We start from the raw sequence: 26,689 nt of genomic DNA on the forward strand, positions 1-26,689 counted from the left end.
TTCAGTTAAAATACAACTCCATCTTGTATTTAAATATAGGTAGGTAGGTAGGTAGGTAGGTAGATAGATAGATAGATAGATAGATAGATAGATAGATAGATAGATAATAACCATTATTTAAGAGTAAATTGTGATGTGGACATGCACAGTGTGTATTAGAGTAATAATTATGATTCAGTTTTGAGCCAGAATAGTTTACCTCATTAATAGTAATGGATATCATAGGAAAACAGATTTTTAAAAAATCTTCAGTGAAGGAGATTGAGAGTAGAATGGAAATATTCTTATATTAACAAAAGGATTATTTTGTCAGTGGAAGGAAAACACCTCTTCCTTTCCTCTTCTCCAGTATGCTTGCCTAAAATCATTATACTTTGGGTTTTTTGGGCTTCCCCGTTCACTTGCCTGCTGTTGAGAGTCAAAAGTTCAGATACACAGGAGCAGCACTTTCTCTTTTCTCTCACATTGTCACTTGCCATTTCTGACCACTTATCTTCAAATATGAATTAAGAGCATGATGAAAGGTTAGGAATTTACAGTAGGGGAATTTGTAAACCTGATAACTTTTTTTTTTTTTTTTACTGTTACATCTTTGTAAAATAGAGAATAACCTGCAGAAACAAGGAAACTTAAAAAAAATTTTGTCTTCACCTTAGAGAACTCAAGCATGTTATTTATCTAACACTTCTAATTATTTCTTTTATCTTCTCCGATTGGCTTAGTGCCCACTGGTTCTTTTATTCTTTCCTTATTTTAATTCTTTTCCAGCAGCTTCTGCTTTCTACCTGTCTTCTTTTTCCTCTGATTTTTCAATGTATTTTCCAGTGTTGTTATCCTTTGACACTACTTCTAACTTTCTATTTTTCTTCTGTTGTCTCTTTTTTCTTCCATATTCCAAATAGGATTTTATAAAGAGGAATTGTTCAGAATGCAGAGAGTGAATATGAGGGACTAAAGGAACTAGGAAGAGGAGAGCTGGTCAAGGTTTTCTTCATGCAAAGAAGCATGTTGGAACAACCTGGGGAGTGAGAAGCAAAAAGCAGAGATCCTTGCTAAGGCATGGCCAAATGGGGGGCTTATCAAAATAATGATTTGGAGTAGTGTGCACTGAGGAAAATAAAGTGGAGCCAGCCTGCCGGGTCAGTAGCTAGCAACTCATAGGTTTGCCACTAAGGAAATTAAAACTTAAGCTAATGAGAATCATAGCCACCTACTGAGAATGAAACTGAAGGCTTCCATTTAAACTGCCTTCCCTCCGTCCTTTTGACAGAACAGTCAGAAAGTTATTTCCTTTTTATTTAGCAGTAAAAGGCTTGAAACAGATGGAAAAAAAAAAAAAAAAGGAAAAAAAGTTGAAGGAAAACTATCCTTATTCATCTCCCACAAGAGGAGCTCCAGGGTATTCCCCCCTCACTCTACCCAAAACAGACATCAGCATAGGTCAGGAAAAGAGGAAGGAGAGTTAAAAAAAAAAAAAAAAAAAAAGCTGTCCCAGATAAGTACAGTCAAGATGACTCAGTCTCTCAGGGGATTTCTGGTGTGAGGACTTCCAATTAATAAACCTGCTATTAACTTTGTGGAATCAGCAGGATTAAGCTACCTCTTTCAAGAACTCTTGAAAATCATGATTTCAGGGGGTGAGGGGTCGCTTTTTACCACATCTGGTTTTTTTTTTTTTTTTTTCTGCACAAGTGAGAACACCTCTGTTTAACTTGTAGGTGAGTAGGAGAATGACTGGAGGCCCTCTGGACACATTTTGGTCCTGAATAAACATTTAGGGTCGCTTTACTAACCCGAAATCCAACTTCTGACCCTGTCGGGGTTCTTTATAAATTGATCAGAAAGCATGGTGGGAATCCAGGTCTCTGCTGGCGGGGGAAGCAGAAGGAATCCAGGATGGATGTAGGTAGGCATCCAGCAGGCTGAGATGATGAGGGCATATCAGCATCCAGACGAGGGGGTGGGCAGGACAGGAACTTGTCTCCCAGCGCCCTGATGCCCAGGTGTTCTGGGAGAGATCCCGGAGGCACGTGAAGCTGGGACTGCAGCTGACGGCCCTGGGCACGGCGGCCGGGCGCCCCTCTCCGCGGGCGGGGGGCGAGCGCATGTGTGCGCGAGAGCGACGGGCGGCGGCGGGAGGAGGCGCAGGCGCGCTATTCGCCCGTCTGCAGCCCCGCGCCGAGCGCCGCGTCTCGGGGAGTTGATGGCAGCACCACAGTGCGGCCGCCCGGCCGTGCGCCGAGCGCAGCCAGCAGCCGCTGCCCTGGGAGCGTCCAAGATGTGGTGGGATCGGGGCGGCAGCGGCCGCAGCGGCGCCAGGGACCGGGGCGCGCAGCAGGCTCCGCTCGCCCGCCTGTGCTGACCTGCCTCACTTGCCCCAAAGAATGTCAGCCAAGTCCAAGGGGACCCCCTCCTCGTCCTCTCCAGCCGAGGGACCGCCGGCAGCCTCCAAAACCAAGGTGAAGGAACAGATCAAGATCATCGTGGAGGATCTGGAATTAGTCCTGGGCGACCTGAAGGACGTGGCCAAAGAACTTAAGGAGGTGAGAAGCGCGGGGGTGGGGAAGGAGTTCGTCGCCTTTCACCCCTCGGGGTTCCCGGTCTCGTTTTCACTGGGGACCGCCAGATTTCTTAACTCCTAAGAAACTGTGGAAAGACGCCTGCCTAAGGACTTTCTTTGCTCCGGAGACTCCTGAGAAGAGTTGTTGCACTGTATTTTTTTCTCTTTTCTTCTCCTTTTTTTTTTTCTCCGTCAGAAATCAACTAGTGTTTTCTATCGATTAACGATAGACCTGGGATGGTGGGAGGGGTGAACACGTGTGTCTCTGTATCTATGCGAGTGTGTGTCGGGGAAGGGGGTTAACTGGGGGTGTGTCGACAGAGGAAGAAACCAGCAGCTGGCCGGAGAGTGCAAGATGCTCCTTCCTGCCCTCTTGCTCCCCCAGAGTCCTTTGGCAAGTCGCCCCTTGCCTGGCAGCCTCCCCGGACCGGGGCTGAGGGGGAGCCAGGTTCCGGGCCCCGGGCCAGGCTCGAGAGGGCAGCCTGGGAGAAGCTCGGCTCCAGCTCCTCTCCCCGCTTCCCGAACCTCACTGAAGGAAGGCGACCCATGGCTGCAGGCAGGAGAGCCCAGACCTGGGGGTATAGAGGGAGTCTGGGACTTTCTCACTTTCGCAATCCCTGGGGCATCCCCTGCTCTCCTCCGAACGTCGCTCTCAGTAACTCCGGGCCTTCCCGCCACCCTACCTCCTTCCTTCCTCCCATCTTGTCGCCCGTTGGCATAGAACCTGGGGCACAGGGCGCGTCGGTGAGTGTGTGTGGTGTGTGTGTGGTGTGGGGTGTGTGTGTGTGTGTGTGTGTGTGTGTGTGTGTGTGGTGTGTGTGTGTGTGTAGTGTGCATGCACCAGGGTCTTCCCCGTTGCGTCCTGGCTCTTGGTAACCAGGACTGTTTTGGTTCTTTCTCGCTCCCTGCCACCCGCATTCCACTTCTGCCCTCCCACCCCCACAAGCCTTGATCGGGATAGAGAGAAGCGGAGGCAGTGTCAAGGCTGAGGATGCGTAACCCTAGCGGCAGCTCCACGCGGGGGCGAGGGCGGGGTTGGGAGGGGTCGGGTATCCTGCAAGCCCGCGGGTGGCGTCGCAGAGCCCAGGCAGAGTCCCAGCCCAGTGTGCCGCTACTGAATGGGTTCCTGGTGAGGTTCTCGGTCAGGGAGTCTGCACCCCCAGTTGCATGAGAGCTAACACTAACTTCGGAGGTGGTGGCCGCGGTGGGAAGGGAAAGGGTAGGGTGTAGTCTACATCCAAAATTGTAATCAGGTTTCAGAGGCCAAGTGGGAGGAGACTGGGGGTTGTTTGGACGTTTGGCCTCTGAAGATTAACCTCCTCTATCCGATTTCCAATCCAAGTGTGAGGAAAAAGCCCCCCTCTTTCTCTCCATCTCATTACCTCTGTCAACTGAACTCCGCATTTGTTACCAAATGCAAGTCTGTTAAAATGACCCATTCATCAGCAGGGTTCGGTTTGCCAATGGCAAATGTCATTCTTGTAGGTTGCTCCACACACAGAACATAATTACTACTGAGGTCCCGAGAGTGTATATTGATACAGATGATAGATGCGAGGACAAAACTTGTTGGTGTTTGCAGGGCTTCTCTAGGATCACTGCTTCACAACTGGTTGACAGATGGCAAGGTTATGCATTTGAAATTCAAGTCTAAAGATGCTGTTTGTTTCTTTGTTATCCTTTTATTCAGCATCTTTGGCAAGCTGTGTTTTCATTTGAAACATTATGGCATTTTTTAAAAAATGAACACATTTGGGCAGGTTCCTTTTGGCAGAATTGTGCTTTACAGTTGTTGACGTTTCTAAGATGGGGGATGTTGGGAAACCTACATCAGCACAGAAATATATTTACTGTTTTAGCGAGATGGTTTAGATTAGGAGTAAGTAGTCCATCAAAACTCTGCATCTATGGGCACATACTTCTTGTGTTACGCTGTGTCCTCCACTCCCTATTTTAGACAGAACAGATGAGAAGAAACTGTACATGGACCCGGTTCTGCTTTGCATCATTACTCTGTAGATGTTTGGAGAGCAGGTAGATCTGTCGTGAAACTTTTAACCTCACTGTAGCTATTGGTTAGAATCACGGAGAAGTAAATCAGGGAGTCTGTGTCTCTCTCTCCATTTCGCTTTTTCGGTGCCTTCATTTACGTGAGAATTTTTTTAGGGAAAAAAAAAACCCAGGTAGTTTATGAAAGGAATGGAAAAACATAGATAATGTACAACCAAGTAAATGAAAGGATCTGTCTTCCAGACAGATACAGAGATAAAATTTTGACTTCATGCTTTGGAAGCTTTGACTGGGTGCTTGACTAAAAATTTCACCCAAGAGTGAAATTTATGAATGATAAATAATGTGATGTGATTATTAATTACTTTTGTGAGGAGGATGTCATCAATCAAGGTTTACACATGGAGTTGTATATATTATGTCTAAATCTCAAAACACTGGCCATTTATATAATAGGAAAGATAGTTATTTTGAGAACAAAATATTTACAGAGCATGTTTAGCCTATAACATCTTACAGTTGTCCAGCGTTTATCTTTTTAAGATAATACTGCACATGTGACTGAACATATCTTTGATGTAGTTTTGAATATAGGAGTAACTGAAAACTTTGTAAATTACAAACCTGTTGATCTCTATACTTATGATTTGTAAATATAAATGTCACCATTCATCAGTTGTTACATTCGCTATTCTGGCAGTTTATCATTGGTATATATTAAATATGAACAGTTGTATTTAGAATTCTAATTCCTTTATTGGCAATGCTATGCTTTTAGGCCATAATATATTTTGATATCAATTAGCAGAGAGCTTTTGTCAACTTGGAATAGAAATTAGAAGAAAGAAAGTGATTATGATGAGATCACTATATTATTCACCATATGGTATTTGTTTGTTTGGTTTTTTCCCCTGACTTTTTCATTCTAACCAAACCACAGTATTCTTTTTTGAATATCTTGCCCTTTATTTTTGCATAAACCCTGCACCAACAATATTAGACTTTTGTTTGGGGTTATTTTGAAATTGATTTTCTTTTTAGAAGTTTTCTGAATTTTAGTCATCTGAAAATTCAGGTAGTTGGGGTGTGGAGTACAAGTTTAACCCATGTTTCTTTTTTCTACACATTTTTAGGTAGAAATGTAAAAAAAAAAACAGCTATTGTTTTTTAAAAAATGGTTCACAAATAGTCTGGCCTCTTCAGGTATCAATTTGCCTGTTTTTTATGAAGATCTCACTGGTAAACTGTTCTGCATAAAATGTTGGTGTTAATATGTAGGTCTTGTTGATTAGGGAGGGATTGGGATATGTAATGAATAGCCTTTTACTTGGAAACAAAATACATTACTGCTTTTAGTTGGATTCTCTTTTAGTTTAGACTGATTATAACCTTGAGCTTTTTTCATCCTGTTTCATTTTGTGATTTTAAGTAACAAGACTACTATATGGGTTGAATATATATATCACATATATATATATATATATATATATATATATATATATATATATATATTTTTTTTTTTTTTAGCTAATCCCTGTGAGTAGACATGACTGTTATGGAGGAACCAGTTGAGTTGTTCTGTCTGCCTTGGAATCACTCAGTGATTAGACTGCATGAGTAGGAAGGTATTGTCAGCATTGTGCCTATGGATTGGAAAGCACTCATGGATTTTCGTATAATATTATAAACAAATAAGTTAAAATTAAGCTTAATTTTAAAAAGTTTGAAAATACATAGGAAATGATCCATTTTGGGGCTGAGGAAAACGGAATTAACAATTATCTGCAAAATACTGTCATTTTTAAATGTTTTTCTCTCTTTGAATGGCTTATCCACTTGAAGTGCTGTAGTTTATTGCTCTGAGAAATCGTACCAACTATTTTTTGGTTAATGAGCCCATACTTATAAAATTCATTACTCAAACGAATTACAGAGAATAATCTCTGGAGTACTTTCCAAGTTCTAAAGTTGTGAATGAAGGAGATTTCACAGTGCATTCAATTATAGCAATAGCTGTATTTTTACTACTCTATACAATAGTCTACCTTCTCAAACTGTAGTATATTTACCAAATGCTAGAATGCTTTTTAATTTTTCTTTTCTGAAGCATAATCACATAGCATGCTTCTAAAAGAACAGCATGGTTCTGAGAAAATAATAACCATCCTTTACCATCTCTATTTCCAATGCATTAAACCATTTAAGACTCAGAGAATTAGCTGATAAGAAATTCAGGCAGACTTAAAGTAATAAATAGACAGTGTGCTTCAGGCAACAGTGAAGTAATAGATAATAAAACCAATGTAATAGTTTCATTGTTACTTGGATTATGTTTTTTTCCATCCTTACTGCTCTGAGGATCTCAGGTATTTAAGTCAAAATGGAAGAAAAGAGATAGAAATGTAAGTTTGAGTAAAACATTTTCTCAAACATATTAAACTACAGAACCTTCTACAGAACTAGTTCATTAAAAATATCATGGGCAGTTTTTGGAAATTAGAGGGGTAGAATTCTAATAGCCTGATGACTCAGTTCTGATTAAAATGTGCATATCTGACATCAAGCTAAAAATAAATGATTAGTAAATAATCAGGGGTACTTTTTTCTTCCTTTAAAAATGACATTTATTTATGTATTTTATTAACATTTTATTTTTGGAACAATTTTAGATTCACGGCAAAGGGGAGGGTACAGAGATTTCCCATGTACCCCTAACCCCCACACACGCTTAGCCTCCCCCATTATCAACATCCCCCACCAGAGTGGGACATTTGGTGCCACTGAGGAATCTACACTGCCACAACATTATCATCCAACATCCACAGTTTGCATTAGGGTAATCATTCTTAGTGTTTTACATTTGTGGGTTTAGACAAATGTTTATACATACATCTATCATTCTGGTGTCCTATAGAGTAGGACAGTGCCCTAAAATTCCTCTGTGCTCCACCTATTCAACCTTCCTTCAGATCCTAAGAGTACTTGTTTTTTTGAAGAAAAAAATTTCATTTTTTTCTGATTTCAGAAGTAATTCAGTCTGTGAATAATAGAAAAAGTTTGGAAAAAATCTAAAAATTATAAAGAAGAGCATAGGAATTATCCTTAATGCCACTCATGAATAGGTAAATTGAACATTTTGCTATGTTTTCTTTACATCTTTTTATATGCATATTTTTAACATGGCTGAAGTCATGTAAAGTTATGAAATTACATCCAATGATGTATGTACAAGAAGAGCTTTGGCAATAAAAATAGGTAAGACAGCTTTTACTCTCTGCTTGGTACTCTTCTAAGCGTATTTCTTAATATTAGATCTTTTAATTCTGAAAACAAACATATTAGGAAGGAACTACTGTTTGTTTTATAGGTAAGAAAACAGAGGCCAGAGATGTAAAGTCACTTGACTTTGTAAGTGGAAACGTGAGGCTTCGGAGCTTGGGATTTTAGTACTAGGTCCCAAGCATATAACCACTAAGCTCTAGTCATCTTCCTATTTTTTTTTTCATTTTCTTAGACATCAGGGGTGTGAAAGTTTTAAAGTTTTCAATCCAACTTGCCAAATGGTCTTCCAGGAGCTTTTCACAGATTTTTACTCCCAGCATCAGAATGTGTGTGGACCCTGTTTCTTCAATTTCTAGTGAAGTCAATCAACCTTTTAAGTCTAATTGTAAATTTATTATTTCTTTGTGGTAACAGTCATTGCTTCTATGGGTTGTACACAATTTTGAGCACCAGTATTGAGGTAGAATTAATAGTAAGTTAATTAGGCATTACAGTGTTCATCTTCCAAATAAATAGGTACTGCTGTGAATCACTTTTGACCTATTTACTCAACAACGTTAACGAGCGTATTACATTGCTTTCTCATATTATGGCTTAGAAAATAAAGAAACAACTAATATGGGTGCTTGCTGATGTCTAGCATTGCATCCAGCTGTTTCAAATGAATTTAGAAGAGTTTGGGAAGCTGTTAATTCTCTTTTGTTGTTATCAAATTGCCTTAGAAGGTAGGTATTGTCCTTAAGTTTTCTGAGATGTTTGGGTTTTGACAGTTGTTTTGCTTTCTGCTATGGCAGATGAACAGACAAGCTTGTTGAATTCTTTACCAGGCCCCAAATGACTGAGCTGGCTAACAATGTCACGTGGATTTTTATAGTTCAATTTTGTGTCTTAATTTTAGTGCTACTTATTGTAAGCCACCACCTCTTCCCCTCACCTGTATGGGAAACAAGAATGACCTTATTCCCAAATCCTGTTTTGTTTGTTTTTCTTCCAGTATAATATGGGTAAAAAGGTTTTTATTGTATTGAAAGTTAGTTAATTAAGAAGAGCTGCTTTAAAGAAGTTTCTCATAGGTCTCAGACAACCCAAGTCAGCACTATTTCAACTCTAAACAAGACCCAGAAAATAACATAAACCGAAATGAGAACACAGACTAGGTAACATCCACTTCAGAGTAGGCTCATAAGGTGGCCCGTCAGTTCAGGACGGAGGTTACCTTATCTGTCATAAACTATTTTTATTTTTGAAAATAGACAGACATGATGATTCCCAAGGAACCGGGTTTCCAGACCACACTTTAGGTAAGAAACATTAGCATTGTTAAGGCGGAATTTACAGTTATGATCACTGTTTTCTCTCCTTCTGCTTTGCAAATGTTACTTCACATTGGTGTTTGAGATAAACATTTACTTGTAGAATAACTGAAGTGAGTCAAATTACATACATATGTCCAATGAGTCGCTTATTATGGTGTTTGACCCACTGTGAATAGATTTTCAGCCACAGGTAGCATGTGCTGGAGTTGTCTGGAGGAAGCAAATTTGATGATTTCTAGCAGGATCTCTTCTCTTGAACGACCCAAAAGTTAACAGATTTACTGGTGTTGATTGGCCTCTTTCATAACACCAAGTCTTATCCTAAGATTTCAAACTATGTTCATGTGACAGAAAAATGCCAGATTAAAAAAGAAGTATGTACCAGTCAAATCAATTGTTTTCTAGAGGCAGTGGTTCTTAATTTCCCCCCCATATCACAGACCACTTTGAAAGTATGACAAAATTGTGGCTATTTCTCCTGGAACAAAAGCTCATACAAACATAAGTTTTTGCAGATGTTCAGGGAATCTTGAGTGGGTGAGAGTAATTCAGGTGAAGAGACAAGTGATTGATAGCTTTAAAAAATTTTTTTTCAACTAGTGATTTGAGACCTATCTCCATAATTTTCAAGATCATAAGTCCTGGCCTTACAAAAAAAGGAAAAAAGAAGAACCAATGGTTGTATTATGGTGATTTTATAGATATATAACTGTAGAATGCTCAGGTGTCTAAGGGTTAACTGTCTCATCTTGTTTGTTTTTGTTTTTTTTTTTTTAATGATGTGTGCTAGAGAACATCAGTACATAGAAGGATAAAATGTTTGCAGAGCTTATTGCAAATTAAGCAAGTTCCCTTCTTAAAACTGATCCCAAAACAGTATTTTCCTTTGTTTTATTATTTTTCTGTGTGACACTAATTCATGAATGAAGAAAAGGTTATTGAATTCTTGGTATGTGTAAGACACTGTGCTGAAAAATATGAAGGATACAAATATGAATAAGCTTCAGGACTTGCCCTTGAAGAAAGTCACATGTAGTAGAGTGAATTTCACTTCTAGTAACTGGCTGCAAGAAGTAACTCTCAAGCAGTGCAGAATGTGTAAGGGGACATGTCTAAGAATTTTAACTCTTACTCAGAGTCATATGAGGACTTTGCAGTTTTGAGCACAAGAATGACCAGATCTGATCCACTTCCATCTCTTCCTTTTTACCTTTAACCTCTGTCTAGTTCAGGTTTCTCAAAAATGGCTCTATTGACGTCTTGGGCAGATAATTCTTTGTTGCTGAGGTCTGTCCTATGCATTGTAGGGTATTTAGTAGCATCCCTGGCATCTACTAATTACGTGCCAGTCGCAACAAAAAAAATGTCAGTGTGACAGCTAAAAATGTTTCTAGACAGTGTCGAACGTGCTCTGGGGGTGAGAGGAATCACCCTTGTTTTGAGGACTACTGCTCTGACTCCTCCCTCTTATTCCATATTACTTAATACTGCTTTCTTTACCCACCTTTTTATTTCTTTAAGCTTTCATTGGGTGTTTACCCATCAAGCATTAGGACTTTATATTCCTTTCATATCTCACATTCATTCTATCTCTTTTTTATTTTAACAAACCATTATCTGTGTTTTTTCTTACATTTACCTGATTATTTTCCTTTTCTCTTCACTGAACCTACTTTTTAAATACACCTTCTCATTTCTCCTCACCACTTCCCCTAATCTCATTTTCTATATGTCACAATCAAGTAAAAATTACACTGAAAAATTTCAAGGAAATTGTGTATGTATGTGTATTTTAAGATTGGAGGAGAAGAAGGGAAATTCAGAAGGGAGGAAGGGAGTGGCTGAGGTTGAGCTGCTTGCTTTCTTCCTACTGTTGGTTCTTGGGTGAGGTCAGGGGCAACCTTGACTGGAAGGAAGGCTCTTCATCTCATCTATCAAAAAGTCTTATGCTTGTCCTGCCTCTTCTATGTCTGCAGAGATAGGAGAGGTTTAAATGGTGTCACTACTCTGTGGTCTGGCACATGTTGTTGAAGAAATACGGTGATGATGATGGTGGTAATAATGATGGTGGTGATAATGATGATGGTGATGATTATGGTAATGATGGGTGATGGTGGTGGTGATGGTGGTGATAATGATGGTGGTGGTGATGATGATGGTGATGATGATCATGATGGTAATGGTGATGATGATGATGAACGTTAAGGTGAATAACTTCTGTTCAGTGTCTTGAGCTGTTCTGTGTTAACTCATTTAATCCTCAGAGTCACCCTTTGAGGTTGTAATTGTTCTCCATGTGAGGAAGCTGAGACAGAAAGGGTAACGAATATACAGAGCCATTGGTGGATTTGAACTCTTGATATTTCTCCCTTCAAACCATTGTCCAAAACCAGCTTCTCAGTTCCCAGCAGCAACACAGTCACTGCTGTTTTGCAGGCTTTTAACTTCAGTGTCTCCTCTTTTCCTCTCCTTCCTCCTCCACTTCATCTGTCCCTCCTCCCTTTCTTGTTCTTCCATTCTCCTCCTCTGCCTATTTTCTTCTCTTTTGTCCTCTTCTTTTTCCTTCTTCTGCTTCCTTATCAGCTTCTCTGATATGCCTCAATACCTTATTCACTTACTGGAAATTTTCCTTAAATATGTACTATATGCAGGGCCATGTGCAAGACAATAAAAATAAAATATTGAGCAACACATACATGGCCCCTGACATCTGAAACTTAGATGCTGGTGGGAAGATATTATTCAAACAATAACAGAAATAGTATTTATTAAGGAGTGTTCAAGGCTGTGAAAGAAAAGTACATGGTACAATAAGAGCATAAAATCATTAAGTCTTGTTGATTCTTCTAAACAGGGGATTTCAGGTTGGCTGCCTTCCTTCCCACTGCCAATTCTTTAATCCGTATGCTATTAATTTCAAGGATGATGTTTTAATAGCCCCAGAGCTAATCTCTCCGTCTTCTGTTCTCCTCTACCAATTCACTCTTTGAACACTACCAGATTAATCTTCTTAATGCACTGCTTTCTTCAAGCCACTCCCCTGCTTAAAAGATCACACACTATCCTTCTGATACTTAAAATGTCAAATGAACAAACCCAGCCTTCAGCCTGACATTCAGCAGTCCTGTTTTTCCAATTTGGCCTTATCTCTTCCTTTTTTCAGTGAGTGACACAGAGGCCATCCCAGAAAATCTGGACTTTATTACAATTTTTACCCAACTTGAAATCTAGATTCCTCATGTTTATGGTCACTGTGTCAGTCTATTGTATTTGTCTATGTTCCTTCACAATTGCTCCTTGTTTATGCCTTTTTTTGAAAAATGGTAACCTTTCTCTGTAATCTTCAATACAGTATTTTTAAAGTCTCACTCTTGTTATCTGATGAGGAACTTAAACTTGAGGGTCCAGTTCTGAGTAACACTTATTAAAGATGTTAAAGGGCTAAAAGCCAATCATTCCACTTGTGCATGAGAGCCTGTTCTTTCTCATCTACTCAAGAAACTCACTAACAAGTCTCACCTATCTCCTCTGTTCACTCTCCCCCAGATGATTCCCATCAGCAGAAAAATGAAAATAAAGGTAATAGTAAAATCCCCTCTTGACCCCACTTTCCCTGAAAATTACCATCCCACTTCTTAGCTTTCCTTTGCCAAAAAACAAACAAACAAACAAAAAACTTGAATTGTCTATACTGGCCATCACTTGTTTCCTACCGTTCTTTGAACCCACTCTGATCAGAGCTATACTCTAACCATTACACTCAAACCGCCTCTGTCAAGGTTGTCAGTAACTCTGTGTTATTTAATCAAATAATCAGTTTTTACTTCTAATCTTATTTAATCTATCAGCAGTGTTTGACTGTCTTGAATAATCTTTCTTTACTTTGCTTGAAGAATACAGTGCTTTCTCACCTCACTGATTTTTCTTAGTTACCTTTGCTTATTCCTTCTCTAAGATGTCTGAGCTGAAATTTGATCCTCTTTTTTTTCAATATTTAAACTCCCCTTTTTGGTATTTTTATTCAGTCTTGAGGTTAAATTTCATTTATAGACCTATGACTTCCAAATTTGTATCTCCAGCCCAGACCCTTCTTTTAAACTTGTATGGTCTTCTCACATCTTTACTTGGGTGTCTAAGAGACCTTCACATTTCATGCCCCAAACTGAACACTGATTTCCTCCTTTCCTCAAAACCTAATCCTTTGGAGTCCTTCCCAGTTAATAGATTGTGTTAGTCATTATCAACTCCTTTCTCTCATACATTGTATGCAATTCATTAGACAGTCTGGTTGGCTCTGCCTTCAAAATGTTTCCAGTGGGAAGGGTATAGCTCCATGGTAAAGTGTGTGCTTAGCATGCACGAGGTCCTGGGTTCAATCCCCATTGTCTCCATTAAATTGATTAAAAAAGAAACCTAAATTACCTCTTCAAAATAGGACAACAACAACAACAACAACAAAAACCCGGAAATTAATTAAATATTTAAGAAATGAATTTAAAAAAGAACATTAAAAAATGTTTCCAGAATTTGACCAATTCTCATCTCCACTGTTAACCACCCTAGTCCAAGCCAACATCCTCTCCTCTTTGGGTTGCTACAATAGCCTGTTCTTCTCTCTTGCTTCCTTAAGCTTTTTTTTTTTTTTTTTTTTTGTAGCCCAGTAGTCTGGGTAAATCTAGACTGAATTACTCTTCTGACCTAGTAGGGACTTCACCATTTCACTGAAAGTCAAAGTACTTAAAATGGTTATGAGGCCTGAGATTTTCCTTCACCCCCATTATCACTTTCACTTTCTTTTTGCTACTTTCTCTCCAGCCTTCCTGACTTCACTCACACTGATCTTGCTTTTTCAGGAATGAATGTCATGCGTGTTTGTTTTCATGGCAGACTCCATTCTACTGCTCTTTTACCTCATTCAAATTTTGCTCAAGTGTCATCCCGCCACGGCTGATTCTGGCAACTCCATGTGTTGCTATATACTCTAGCATTCCCTATCTTTCTTTCCCTACGTCACCTTTTCTTTTTTCCTTAATTGTTACTGGCTTCTGCTGTACCAAACAGTCTATTTCTAGTGTTCCTTGTTTGTTTCCCACATCCCGACTGTCAGCTCCTAGAGGTCAGTGCCCTTTGTTTTACTCCTTTATATATCTCAAGTTCCTAGAGCACTGGCTGTCATGTGGTAGGTGCTCATTAAATCAATTCATGAATAACTGTATCTCTTCCAATTTTTGTTCCATTGATGTTCTCAGGGATCGGACTATTACCTTTCACTTTCCGCTGTATGTCTACTAGTTACAGGGAAGGAATATGTAGTAGATGCTTGTCAAATGCTTTTTGCGTGGATTCTTTCTCTTCCTGCCTTTACATATGGTGTAGTTTGTAGGTTGGCTGGAGGGAGCTCTTGTTCCCCTGCTTTGACTTTTATAATCTACTACCCTCTTTAAACCCATTCCACTAAACCCAAACCAGTCTTATTCTTTGACATGCACAGAGGATGTCTCAGTATCAGCTAATACATTGAATGCTTAACTATGTGTCAGGCAGAGAGAATTCTAAGTGTTGAAAAAGTATTCACTCATGAAGTCCTCACCCTCCTTGACTCCCAACCAGTGGCTCCCACGTTAGCCCTCTTGTATGGAAATTCTAGAGACATCGTGTCTATATAAACCCTAAATGTGGTGTAACTTCAAGCCTTCATCTTCAGGCAAGTCTGGCTCTGATTTGAGAGTACCCATTATTCCCTAAGGCTCAGGGATGTCATTTGGAACCCTTTGAAGCACATAGGATATAATTGTTTTCTTCTAGTAGAATATGTAAACTAAAATGAGGGGGAAACGTGTCTACTTTTTATAGCATTCACTGTGTTTTTCTGCTTCTTGAATATCGTGTACCTTTCTTGCCATTAGTCATTACAGATTTTAAATTAACTGGAAAATGACACATAAAAAGAGATACTGGAGATATTGGATACTGTTTAAATACATTTTAATCATTCCACTACATCTGTCGGAAATAAGCAAGCAGTTTGTTGCAAACACCCAAAAGTACGTGAAACACTCAAGAGCTAGGTACTCTCAGTATTTGGCTTCTTTTTCTTTTAGGTACTCCCTCTAGTGTTCAAAAATATGAGTACTTAGAATTAGCCTATTCAGATTCTGAAGACAGATATTAACGTAGAAATAAGACCTTCTTAACCTGGTATTTCTTTCATTTACTCTGGAGATTGCATTGTCCAGATGCCGCGCTTTTAATGTGCTGTATGAAAAACATTCTCCCCTCTCCTGTGGGTGTCTGGTCATGTTGGTCTTTTAATATGTATATTTTCAGTGTGTCCACTTCAGTCAGGGAAAATATTCGACTTCCTGAACTTCTGTCTTCAGAGACCATACCATATTACAAAAATTTTCTCAACTGTTAAAACTGAAGTGTAGATTTTAGTTGGGCCATTTGGATACGAACAGAAAGCTTCCCACATGCTAGAAATGGAAAAAAAAATATTAACTAGAAGAGTCTCTTTGAAAATAGAAATTAAAACATTTAAATAATTGATGTTATTTTACTTTAATATATTGAATCATTATCTAAATACATCGGTTGCAAGCTTCCTTAAGAAATAACCAGGGTATCACAAGGAATAACAAGTAAAAATAAATAAATACTATTATTATTTAATATAGAATATTAATAATCACTAACATTTATAGAAGAGAAATTAATTTTAAATTGTAAGCCTAGCTAAATTATTACTCTTTGCCAATTTTTAAAAATCAGAGGCTGGTATTTGAAGTTAATTTTTCTAGGCTGACCTATAGTAATATTACTTACATTTGATTAATGCCCTATGGTTTTGAAACTACTTTGATGCCTGTTATTTCAGTTGCTTGTAGTCAGATGAAGTTAAAAAAAAAAAGTAGAATAAATTATTTTCAGAGACTTTGAGAGACATTGTTTTCTAAGCTTTATCTTCTTTCTGGAAGTACTCTGATATTAAAATTATTAGTACATTTTAAAAAGGAATTTATTACTCAATATTCACCCTGTATATTTTTAGGGAGTATTTATTTGTGCTTTAACCTTATTCATAACAGGCTGCATTGTATGCCCTTGGCGAAACTTACATTTTTTAAAAAACATACAGAATAATATGGAACAGTGTGCCTATCTGGGACTGTTTCATTACAGACAGTAGCACCAAAATCCTTGAAAGTTTAACACCTGCTTCCTGAAGTCACTAACATTTGTAACTATAATGTCTAATGAATTCCATTACTCACCAACAACTTCTTAGGATCCCTGGGTTCTTATATGCTCTGCACTAAAGACTGAGTTGGCCAATTACATTTCTTGGATTTTTGTGTGTGTGTGTGTGTGTGATGAGGTTGGGGATAGTTACTGGAAACCTATCTGAATTCCTACTCGTAACAATTTTCTTTTTGTCAGTCCACTAATGTAGTATTATTTAATAGAGTTAACTCCCATATTATAACGCTTAAATCTTTCTTAGATTTGAAACGTCTCCAACCGTAAGTTCTTATTGGTTCCTGGTCTTGTGTCTTCTTTCCTTATGAAGATTGATAGGAAGCAAAGGGGGATTTAATGAAAAAGCACTGACACCTGAACTGAATTGCAGAGAAAAAAGGAAAACAGAGCAAGGTCTATCATTGAATAAAAAATATATTAATAAGATGCTTCATATATAGTTAGGACACTGTGATAAGATTTAGTTAAGGTAGGTCATTATTTACTAAGTTGATACAATGTGATGATTGTCTTAAATTGTGAGGAGATCTAAGCCAGTTAAGTACTTTTTAGTCAGAAAGTTTGATCTCCTATGCAGTTATATAAAATTGCCTTCTTTCGCTCTCTACCAGCACAAAATGTGGGAGGACTGATTGAATTCATACCTTCAAAAAGCCTCCTCTAAGCCACCCGGCATAGCTCTCAGTCTGGCAGTGAGCTGCTACTTTTTGACCATAAAGTACATGGCAGGCAGCACTTTGGCTGATTTACTTCCCTTTGATATTTGTTAATTTTCAAATTAACACAGACACTAAACCAGCATCTTAAAATGTATCATTATAGGTATTGGTTCCATTTTTAGCGTAAGAGAAGTATTTAGTACACATGTGTATTATGAAATTCTCCTGGAAGTCTCTGTGAGATCTTTTGTTTTTTGAGAGTAGAGATAAAAGTAATAATGCATTACATTAATATATTTCCTATGAAGTATAAAGAGCACATTGCTTTTATCAATACAGATGGAAGCATATTGCTTTTCTCAACACATTGTGCATTAACATGGCTAGGAATATAATTAAGAAAAGATGTTTTTGTGCATTTAAGCAAAGCTTCTTAATAAAAGTGTTGTTATCAATGCACAGAATTTAACTAGTGATAAAGAAAATTTTAGATGGTAGTATTTTTATGGAATTAAGTAAAATTTGTTTTAATTTGCCTAGAATATTTCTTTTCCAAAATAAATTTTGAAATTGTTTAGTGATTATATTCAGATAGGTTTCCACTACTAAAGAGAACCAAGAAATATCCAAATTTGATGTAGTGTCTTATCTGTCATTCTAACAAAAAATTATTAAGGGTTCATTTTTTGTTGCCATAACTGCCATAATTTCAGTATATTTTGAATAAAATTTAGCAGGGGGACAGAAATTATAGATATAATTATCTAATAAGAACATTGCCATCTTTTTTTTAATGATCATATTACCCTCTGGGCATTTCCTACCTTATAGTCCAGGAATATGCTCCATGAGAGTAAGGATCTTATATTCTTTTACATTAATTTACCCTCTTAGGTTAGAGCAGTGCCTATCATGTAGTAGTGAAGACCTACGAAAGAGTGAGTAAGAAATTTTCTCAATCTGAGCATGTATAATTTAAGTCTTATATCAACTCCTTTTGTGTTGCTTTCACAGAATCAGAATAACTGATCTATTGGTTAAGGTAGGTTAGCTTATACTGCAGTGATAAATTAATCCTGAAGTCTCTTAACGAAGGTTTATTTGTCCAAAATACTATACTTTCCAATGCAAGTTGGCAGGGAGCTCTGCTTCAAGGAGGTGCTCAGGGACCCAGGCTCTTGGAATATTGCTATCTGAACACATCATTTTCAGGGGAAAAAAAAATGCAAGACTTTATTCCCACGCTTCTGTCCTTTAGTCTGCAAATGACACAAATTGCCTGAGCATACAGAACTGTAGCCCCAACCAAAATGCAAGGGAAATAAAGTCTTCTTATAAACACATGATGAAGAAAATCCATTGGAACGTGGTAAATCCAGTGTTGTCTTGGCCACAACTTCACTCTTTCCAGATTCTTGTTTTTCAAGCTAAGGTTTATAGGATATTCACTTCATCAAATAGATTTTACTCACACACAGACACACAAATACACACACAGAGTTTCTTACATACAGAGGTTTTATCAAACTCAGTATATTTGGCATTAATTCCCAAGCTTATTGGATTAAGGATTCTGCTTTTTGGAGACCATCTGTCAGAACTAGTATTCTGTGGAACATTTTGGAAAACAGTCTTGATCAGATAGATTGAATAAATATCAGAAATTGTCATAAAAACAAGAAACTCACATTTAGTGAAGCTTTTAGCCTATAGCAAAATTTGCCCGATGGCAAATTCATGGATACATCACTTTCGATTGTGCTTGTCAATAAAAAAAACTTAAATAGAATAATAATGGACCATTTAGCTTATCACAAATTTCTGACTACCTCAAGTGTGAGAGCATAGCCAATGCCCTGAAATTAAGAGAGAAAAGAAATGTCTGAAAGTTACATAAATTGTTCTTAACTAATTTGTGCGAAGATCATGCACTAAACTAAGTTTACTTTATTTCAGTCAATTCCAGCTTGGTCGTAGTTGGCAAAAATATTAACAATCTTGGTTTTAAGTCCATGGCATGTTATAGATACCAGATTAGAATGAGATGCAGATTTTCTTTTCCCTCTAGATACTTGTGTACTGGCAGTAGTATGAAACAGAAGCATACAGCCTAACAATAAGGGAAAACCCAGAATGACTTAAAAATAAAAGCAAATGCACAAGAATGACTAACCATATTTGTTAATAGTAGAAAATATTTCTACTCCTCAATTATTTAAGATATCCAAAGTAAAATTACCAGTACCATACTCTGTTTTAAAAAATCAGGAAAATGCATAAAATATTTTAAATAATTGTCAGTTCAAGTGTTGAAAGTAACAACAATAACAACAAAAAACCCCCCGTGTGTCATTTCTTACAACTATAAGCTTTAGAAATGCGGGATTTTCAGGATACATCCTCCTTTCTGTCTATGTAAATTTGAAGACGATGGTATAAGGCTGTTTTGAATTTATAGAATAATATGTATCATATAGAGTTTTATTTCTCATATTCTCTATTACTAAGGGTGAAATAATTAGGAAGTTGGTGCCTATATTATTAAGTAGTTGTTTTAGACTGCACAATACATATTCACTTTATATAATTATATAATATAAATTTTGCATGATAATGTCAATATAGTTACTGGATTTAAAATTTGTATATATATATACAATATATATATTACCTTTTTACCAACATATATATATGTTGGTAAAAATATGTCTGCTTCTAAGGCAGAAGGTAAAAAGGGATATATACATTTCTCCTTCCCTAAATTTCAGGGAAGTAATTTTTATTCTGATCAAAATTTTAAAAAATGATTGTCAGACTTGAGTAAATCATTTCATAAATATTTTGTTTGCATTTTAAATAAGTAATTATGTACTTCTACTACTTTATACTTACAATGAAATTTTAATTAACTTACTAAGATGCTACATTTTAGGATAATTCTTAGCTCATTTAGAACAGTGGCTTTAAAAGTATTTCCCTATATCTTTTATATAATTGAGCTTTTGTAACAGTTTGCATCATATTTTTCTTTAATTTGTTTCTCATAGCTCCAGAAAAAATATCATGATAAATACTGATTATCCTCAGTTTGAAGCATTTCATTAGTGAAAAATTATTTTTAAAAAGGACCATGTAATAAATACATGTAAATTAGGTATACTTTTCATCCTGTGTTTGCTGGAGATGCATTCTGGACGATGGCAAATTCTATTTTTAAGGAGACACTAACAGGAATATTTATGTGCTTATAACATATGCTGTTCGTACCTGCTATGGATTTTCTGAAGTTTTCTTATATGAAACAATGATGTGTCATTCAAAATATAGACCAACCATTGTGAAGTTGTTCATCGTAACTAGTGAGCCTTTTGTAGATACTGGTGTAAATTCTGTCTAGATTTAGTTTTTAATGTTGTCTCTTGTCACATTGAGTATAGCATGAGAAGTCACCTGAAAAGAGTGGAAAATGACTAGGCTGTGATTAATTTTCTTTGAAATCTGTTAGCCTGAAAATGCATTAGAAATGCTATACCTTAAATCATTTTTTCTTCTTGTATATTCTGTATTAATTTAAATATGAAACCTAAGGACACACACTCTCTATTTATTTATCTCCTTTTTAAAACTATCTACCACTTTAAGGGAATGAGTTCACTTCCAAGATCATAAAGCCTTGATAACAAAATCTAAGAACGTCTTATTAATTGGTGAATTGGAATGAAGCAAGTACGTAGCATTACAAAAAATGGAAAGGGGTTCATAAATTATAGTGTTCAGTCTCTTTGTACACCTTTCTTTTCAATTCATATATGGAAAACACATACTGTTCAGTTTTCTAAGGTTAGTTTTTGGAAGTATTAGTTTTTGTTTGTTTCATTTTTAGTTAACAAAACAAAAAAGCCTTATCGATTGTGTTACAGACTGTTTTATACCTAAATGGTTACATTTTTCTTATGTCTTGCTTTACCAAAGTCTTCAATAATTGATACTACTTTCATTTGTTTAAGCTTTTGATTTTGAGAGATTTACAGATTAATATGCAGTATATAATAATAATAATATAGGGAGATCCCATGTACCTTTACCCAGTTTGCTCCAGTGATAATATCCTGCAAAACTGTAGTACAGTGTCACAACCCGGATATTGGCATTGATCTAGTCAAGATACAGAATAGTTCCATCACCACAAGAGCTCCTGTTGCCTTTTTATAGCCCTGCCCGCTTCCTTACTGTCCCCACTACCCCCACAACCCCTGACAATCTCTAATGTGTTCTCCATTTTTACAATTGATCATTTCAAGATGGTTATATAAATACAATCGTACATTATGTACCCGTTTGGGATTGGCTGACTCATCATAATTCTCTGGAGAATCATGTAGTTTTCTAAGTCAATAGTCTGTTTCTTTTTACTGATGGCTAGTTTTCAACAGTATAGATTTACCATCCCTTGTTTAACCCTCACCTGTTGAAAGACATCTGTGTTGTTTCCAGTTTGGGGCTTTTATTTAAAAAGGTGCTATAAACGTTTCTGTGTGAATTTTTTTGTGAACATAAAATTTTATTACTCTTAGATAAATGCCCAAGAGTACAACTGCTAGATTATATGGCAGTTCCATGTTTTGTTTTAAAAGAACTGTCAAATGGTTTTCCAGACTTGCTTTACCATTTTTGATCCCACCAGCCGTGTTTGAGTGATTCAGTTTTTCAGTTTCTCTGCATTCTCACCAGCATTTAATGTTGTCACTACTTTTATCTTAGCCTTTTGATTGATGTTTAGTGATACTTTAGTGTGATTTTAGTCTGCATATCCTGATGGCTGATAATGAGCATATTTTCATTTGCTTACTTGTGAGGTGTATATAATCTTTGGTGAAAGGAATGTTGCTTTCTTTGATTCATTTTTCATTTAGATTGTTTATTTTTTAACTGTTGAGTTTTCAGAAGTGTTTATATATTTTAGATACTAGTCCTTTGTCAGATATTTGATTTTCTAATATATTCACAGCTAATATATTCTGTCACTTGTCTTTTCATCTTCTTCACTTGGTCTTTCTTAGAATAAAAGTTTTAAAATTTGATGAAGTTCAGTTTATCAATTTTTCATTTTATGCATCATACTATTTGTGTTCATTATAAACTTTCCCAGCACTAAATCCTGAATTTTTCTCTTATTTTTCCTCAAATTTTGTGTTTTTACATTTTACATTTGAGTTTGTGATCTATTTTGAGTTAACCATTGTATAAGATGTGAGACTTAAGTTGAGGTTCATTGTTTTGCGTATGGATATCCACTTGTTCCAGCACCATTTGTTGAAAAGGCTGACTTTCTTCCATTAACTTGCTTCCCTCATCTATTTTCTGGAAGAGACTGTGTTAAATTTATATTAATTCCTCTTTGAATGTTCAATAGAATTCTCCATCTGGGTGTGGAGATTTTCCTTTTTGGGGATTTTAAAATTATTGTTTGAATTTCCTTAATGGTTATAACATTATTCAAATTATCTGTTTTATATTGATTAAGGGTGGTAGCTTATGTTTTTCAAGAAATTGGTCAGTTTTATCCAACTTATCAAACTTACATCTGTAGAACTCTTTTTGTTGTTTTGATGTTAGTAGGACCTGTGGTGATAGCCCAAATTTTATTCCTGATACTAGTAATTTGTATTGTTTCTCTTATTTTCTTTGTTATTCTTTAGAGGTCTGTCAATTTTATTGATCTTTCAAATAATCAGCTCATTATTCCATTGATTTTCTATATTTTTGCTTTATTTTTAATTTCATTGATTTCTGCTCTGACATTTATTACTAATTTTCTTCTGCTTGTTTTAGTTTTTTTTTTTTTTCCTAGGTTCTTGCAGCAGGAGCTTAGGTGATTGATTTTAGACTTTTCATCTTTTTTAATGCAAGCGTGAGCTTCTTCTAGACTTACATCATTCACATTATTAATCTCTTTTATTTCATGTGTTTAGATTATTTGTATTTAATATGGTTACGGGCATATTAAGTTTTTAGTCTGTTATTTTAGATTTTGTTTCCTCTTTGTTTTCTTTGCTTTTGGTGTCAGTGTTTACTTTTTCCTGACTTCTTGTGTGTTACTTGAACATTTTTAGAATTCTGTTTTAGTTTAGCTATAATGTTTTTTAAGTTTATCTCTTATAGCTTCTTTTTTGGTGGTAGTTTTAGGTATTACATTATATATGCATAGTTTATCACAGTCTATTTATTGTTGTCAGTTTACCAATCTGAGTACAGTAGAGAAACCTTATCTCCCTTTATGCACTCTCCTTCATTTATGGTATATATGCCTCAAATATTTTCTGTGGATATATTTGGAACCACATCAGATAGTTACACTTTTTTTATTCCACCGTCAAACATAGTTTAGGAAACTCAAGAGGAAAGGAATATCGATTTTATTTAACCATGATTTTGTTTACTGTATTATTTCTTCTTTCCAGGTGTTTTAAGGGCCCTTTTCTTATTATTTCCTTTTTGTTTAGAGAATTTCTTTTGGTCACTTTTTAGGAAAAAGGTCTTTTAGTGATTAATTCTCTTAGTTTTCCTTCATCTGGAAATATCTTGATTTCCCTTTCATTCCTTAAGAATATTTTCACAGGTTATAGGATCCTGGGTGAATAGTTCTTTAAGTGCTTGAAAAATATTGTTCCCCTTTCTTCTTATCTTCATGGTTTCTGATTTTCTGATTAGAAATTTTCTGTATCTCAAAATAATTTTCCCCTGTAGATAAGGTGTTATTTTTCTCTCACTTCTTTCATTATTTTCTTTGTCTTTAGTTTTCAGAAAGTTGACTAAGGTATATCTTGATTTGGATTTTTTTTTTAATCCTGTTTGAAGTTTGCTCATTTTCCTGAATCTGTAGGTCTATGTCTTTTTAAAAATTTTTTTCTTTCTTCCAGTTTTATTGATAATTTATGTACAGCATTGTATAAATTTAAGGTGTACAGCATAATGATTTGACTTACATAGTTCATGAAATGATTTCCACAGGATGTTTAGTAAACATCACCATCTCATATAGATGCAAAATTAAAGAAATAGAAAAAAAGAATTTTTTGTAATGAAAGCTCTGAGGATTTACTATCTCAACTCTCATATATAATATACAATAGTGTTATTATGTTTACAACGGTGTTTATTAAATCCCTAGTACTTATTTATCTTATAACTGGAAATCTGTAACTTTTGACTACCTTAATCCAATTTTCCCTTCCCCACCTCTGGTAGCTACAAATCTGATCTCTTTTTCTATGAGTTTGTTTGTTTGTTTTTGAAGTATAATTAACCAACAATACTTTGTTAGTTCCTGGCACACAGCATAGAGATTTGATATTTATATACAATACAAAATGATCACCATGATAAATCCAGTTATTGTCTGTCACCACACAAAGTTATTACATAGTTATTGACCATATTCTCCACACTGTACATTTCATACCTGTATGTCTTTTGACAAATATGGGACATTTTCAGCCATTACTTTTTGATTGAATTTTTTCTTGTCCTGCTATCTTTTTCCTCTTCTTCTGTGACTTCAGTGAAATTAATGTTACGTCTTCGGTTATGGTTCCATGGATCCCTGAGCCTCTTTTTTTTATTGTTGTTATTTGGAGTCTATTTCTATATCTTGTTCAGTTTGAATCATTTTGATTATCATGTCCAATCTGTAATATCCAGTTAAATCCAAGGGTTCCTTCTTTATATCCCTGCCATTTTCTTGTTGAGCCCATTCACTGAATTTTTAATTTTAATTACTGTATTTTTCACTGGTAAAATTTACTTTTGACTCTTATTTATGTCTTTGATTTCTTTGCTGGATCTTTGTCTTATTTTTTCATTTGTTTCAAGCATGTTCTTAATTATTCATCAAAGCATTTTTTGTGATGACTGCCTTCAATTTTTTGATATTTCTATCATCAAGGTGAGCACATCTATTTTCTCTTCTTTCTTTTTTTATTTGGTTTGGAAACTTCTTGATTCTTGGTATGATGAGTGATTCCAACTGAAACCTAGACATTTTGGGTTATGTTGTGAAAGTCTGGAAAGTGAATGCAACACATCAGTACTGCCAGAATGGGTAGAAATGTCATTTCCCTGCTCTCCTTTGTTGACACCCAAGAAAGGGAAGATATTGTGCAGGAGGGAGGGCTACTCCTAACTGTAGTTTGGGTATGAAAGTCAGGGTTGGCTTCTTACTCAGTCTTTTCTGATACTACCTCAGTGGGAGTATTAAGGTGCCCCTTTATAGCCTCTTGAGGGTGGAAGTCTAGGTTCCCCACCTGGCCTTTGTTGGTGCAGGTGGGAGAGGAGCCACAGTTTTTCTGCGGTGTTAGGTTAAAGTAGAGCAGATATTGTTTAAACTTTTCTGTCTTGCTAGGCTGTTCTTTTCCTGGTGATTTGGCAGGAGGGAGAAAGTTTTGTTGGGCCTTTTTTTACGTGGTATTTCCAGCTTGCTGGCTTCTTTAGCAACAAGTCTGAGATATATATATATATAGCAAAAAGAAAATCAAAAACTTGCTACCTTCTTTCTCCTTCAGTCTTGAAGTCCCTAACTGTTCTTCCTTCTTTTCCCCCCTGTTAGAGTCCTCTTATGTTCATTTTATATATACTGTCCAGGGTTTTTGGTGGTACATGGTGAGAGTAATAGAGAAAAGCATGTCAGTGCAGTCATCTTTTTGCAGGCTGGAGTCCATTTGATTTTAAACTGGAACATTAAGCTAATTCTGTACTTAATAACCCAGACACATTGCAAAAATGAAACTTTTTTGACTAACATGTTAAATTTTAAATCATGAATCTCAACAATGTGGGAGTCACAGAAGAGAAACATTTCTCCTTGATTTCTTGCCTATTTGTAACTAGACAATGGTACCACATGGAAAACTGATTTCCTCTTAAGAAATTTATATTTTCTGTCAATCTCATTAAAGAAAATTCAAATACAGAAATTACAGTAAAGACCATACCATATTCTTATTTTCTTTTTTACTTTCAGCATGACAATTAAAGTAAATCTATGAGAAAAGAATCAAAATGATTAAGTTCTTGCTAAACTGTATACATTTTATATTTTTTTCTGTATCGTAGGTGAATTGAATGTAATGCTTAGATAAGGCTTTCTTGCATTGAGTTTTATGATCTTATTCTTACATAATAATTAAAAAGCCTTAAAAAACAAAGTGACTATGATCTGAAATACATTGGAAGTGCAAGAAAAAATACTGAATACTTTCCCCTAAAGAATTCAGATAGAAATATTAAACTTGTTAATTTGAAATAATTCAAAAGATTTTGCCTGAATATATAGAGTGAATGTGAGAGGCCATAGGAAGGTAGAAATGCGTAGAATTAATTTAATGAAAAATCTTCAGTTTAGTCTTTGTGGATGACATAATTTAATGATGTGAATTAAATTTACTGAATATTGCTTCTGAATTCTGTCAGTAGCTTTTAAGTGGAAATAGGTTTGAATATGTATTATGAGAATATTGGAAAGAGAATAGTATATATCCATCAAAAATTTAAGTAGATGTCAGATATTTCTTTTGTTTAGAAAGAAAGGATAACTTGGAGATACT

At 36.1% G+C, this 26,689-nt stretch overlaps 1 protein-coding gene across 9 annotated transcripts in view; it reads left to right on the plus strand.

Annotated features, from left to right (window-relative positions):
* PRR16 (proline rich 16) overlaps positions 1–26,689 on the plus strand; it is a 319,349-nt gene that overhangs the window by 67,535 nt on the left and 225,125 nt on the right. For 6 of the 9 annotated variants that reach the window (XM_074360534.1, XM_074360537.1, XM_074360536.1 and 3 more), the window contains exon 1: positions 1,758–2,543. The exons of 1 other annotated variant lie outside the window; for it this stretch is intronic. In XM_074360534.1, coding sequence (XP_074216635.1) covers positions 2,385–2,543 — 159 coding nt within the window. In that variant the 5' untranslated portion in view covers positions 1,758–2,384. Of the gene's footprint in view, positions 1–1,757; positions 2,544–2,853; positions 3,139–3,188; positions 3,305–26,689 lie in introns of those variants that run through there. 2 more of the 9 variants (XM_074360540.1, XM_074360543.1) reach the window with 2 other exon arrangements.

Source organism: Camelus bactrianus, chromosome 3, assembly GCF_048773025.1.
Source record: "Camelus bactrianus isolate YW-2024 breed Bactrian camel chromosome 3, ASM4877302v1, whole genome shotgun sequence".
Lineage (NCBI taxonomy): Eukaryota > Metazoa > Chordata > Mammalia > Artiodactyla > Camelidae > Camelus > Camelus bactrianus.